Consider the following 2500-nt stretch of genomic DNA (forward strand, 5'->3'; position numbering starts at 1 on the left):
CTCTCTCCCCAGCTGGAGGCGCAGACCCACCGGGTCACCATAGAACAGTCCCAACCGGACCGCAGCAAGAAGCCCTTCCTGCCCGTCACGTTAGTCTCCGCCCCCTCATCATGATGTCATCACCACAGCATTACAACCCCAGCGTGTCTCAGGTTCAGATTACCGTCAACGTCTTCACTGCATGTTTGATTGAATGACGATGATGTCACTCCTCAGGGTGAGTCTGCCTGGCGACGCGATCACCAAGGTAACGATGGGGAGGCTGCACTTCAGCGAGACGACAGCCAATAACATGAGGAAGAAGGGCAAGCCCAACCCCGACCAGAGGTACCCTAACCTAACCCTAACCTAGCCCTAACTCCAACCCTAACCTAACCCTAACCTAACCCTAACCTAGCCCTAACTCCAACCCTAACCTAACCCTAACCTAACCCTAACCCCAACCCTAACCTAGCCCTAACCCCAACCCTAACCTAACCCTAACCTAACCCTAACCTAGCCCTAACTCCAACCCTAACCTAACCCTAACCTAACCCTAACCCCAACCCTAACCTAGCCCTAACCCCAACCCTAACCCCAACCCTAACCTAACCCTAACCCCAACCCCCACCCTAACCTAGCCCTAACCCTAACCTAACCTAACCTAGCCCTAACCTCAACCCCAACCCTAACCCTACCCTGACCCTAACCCCGACCAGAGGTACCCTAACCCTAACCTAACCCTATTCTAACCTAACCTTAACCCCTGACCCTGACCCTAACCCCGACCAGAGGTACCCTAACCCTAACCTAACCCTATTCTAACCTAACCTTAACCCCTGACCCTGACCCGAGGTCAGTCACTACGGTCACTTCACACCACGAGTACTAACCAGGACTGACCAGGACTGACCAGGACTGACCAGGACTGACCAGGACTGACCAGGACTGACCAGTCTAGTGGTTCAGGAATCTGGACTGACAGGTGTATGTGAATGACAGGTGTAATGGCAAAAAAAAGAATTCTACTATTTAGCTTAAGTCTTTATGAAATGTATTGACCTTGTTGTGACCCAATGTACTTTGTTATTTTCCATTACGTGACTGAGGAGGAACCAAAACCGACTGCTCCTTCTATCTCACAACAGACAGTGTGTGACCTGGAACACTCCTAACTGCAGGCTGAGGTTTGAGATAGTGGCTCAGACACCTACACTTGTTTCCCAGCTTCTTTATCAGCAAACAGGTGCAAGATCTGTTGACCCCTCGACCTATGACCTATGACCTATGACGTACGAGCATTGGAGTTAAGGACGGTCCTCTCCTCAGCCACAGCATCAGTCTCTGAATCCACACTGTTGGTGAAGGAATGCTGATCCAGCTTTAAACAACGTTATTTAAACTTTCTATATGCATTAAAACTCTCAACTGAGACCAAACATTGTTTATGGTTGTTCACTGAAATATTTCCATCACAAAGGTGTATTTGATTGACAGGTGTATTTGATTGACAGGTATATGTGATTGACAGGTGTATGTGATTGACAGGCGTATGTGATTGACAGGGGTGTATGATTGACTGGTGTGTGTGATTGACAGGTGTATTTGATTGACGTGTGTATTTGATTGACAGGTACTTCATGATGGTGGTGGGTCTGTATGCGACGGTGAGGGAGGAGAGTTACCTACTGGTGGCCTACGTCTCTGAGAAGATCATAGTCAGGGTGAGGGGGGGGGGGAGGGGAGGGGAGAGAGTTACCTACTGGTGGCCTACGTCTCTGAGAAGATCATAGTCAGGGTGAGGGGGGGGGGGAGGGGGAGGGGAGAGAGTTACCTACTGGTGGCCTACGTCTCTGAGAAGATCATAGTCAGGGTGAGGGGGGGGGGAGGGGGAGGGGAGAGAGTTACCTACTGGTGGCCTACGTCTCTGAGAAGATCATAGTCAGGGTGAGGGGGGGGGGGAGGGGGAGGGGAGAGAGTTACCTACTGGTGGCCTACGTCTCTGAGAAGATCATAGTCAGGGTGAGGGGGGGGGGGAGGGGGAGGGGAGAGAGTTACCTACTGGTGGCCTACGTCTCTGAGAAGATCATAGTCAGGGTGAGGGGGGGGGGGAGGGGGAGGGGAGAGAGTTACCTACTGGTGGCCTACGTCTCGGAGAAGATCATAGTCAGGGTGAGGGGGGGGGGGGAGGGGAGGGGAGAGAGTTACCTACTGGTGGCCTACGTCTCTGAGAAGATCATAGTCAGGGTGAGGGGGGGAGGAGGGGGAGGGGGGGAGGGGGAGAGAGTTACCTACTGGTGGCCTACGTCTCTGAGAAGATCATAGTCAGGGTGAGGGGGGGAGGAGGGGGAGGGGGGGGGGGGAGAGAGTTACCTACTGGTGGCCTACGTCTCTGAGAAGATCATAGTCAGGGTGAGGGGGAGGGGGGGGGGGGGGGAGAGAGTTACCTACTGGTGGCCTACGTCTCTGAGAAGATCATAGTCAGGGTGAGGGGGGGAGGAGGGTGAGGGGGGGGGGGGGA

At 53.4% G+C, this 2500-nt stretch overlaps 1 protein-coding gene across 1 annotated transcript in view; it reads left to right on the forward strand.

Moving 5' to 3' along the window:
• myrfl (myelin regulatory factor like) overlaps positions 1 to 2500 on the forward strand; it is a gene marked incomplete at both ends in the record, with an annotated part of 14077 nt that overhangs the window by 3974 nt on the left and 7603 nt on the right. Inside the window, 3 exons of the mRNA XM_083692321.1 lie at positions 13 to 89; positions 217 to 327; positions 1613 to 1703. Coding sequence (XP_083548447.1) covers positions 13 to 89; positions 217 to 327; positions 1613 to 1703 — 279 coding nt within the window. The remainder of the gene's footprint in view (positions 1 to 12; positions 90 to 216; positions 328 to 1612; positions 1704 to 2500) is intronic.

The sequence above is a fragment of the Argentina silus genome, assembly GCF_951799395.1.
Source record: "Argentina silus genome assembly, chromosome: 20".
Classification (NCBI taxonomy): Eukaryota; Metazoa; Chordata; class Actinopteri; order Argentiniformes; family Argentinidae; genus Argentina; species Argentina silus.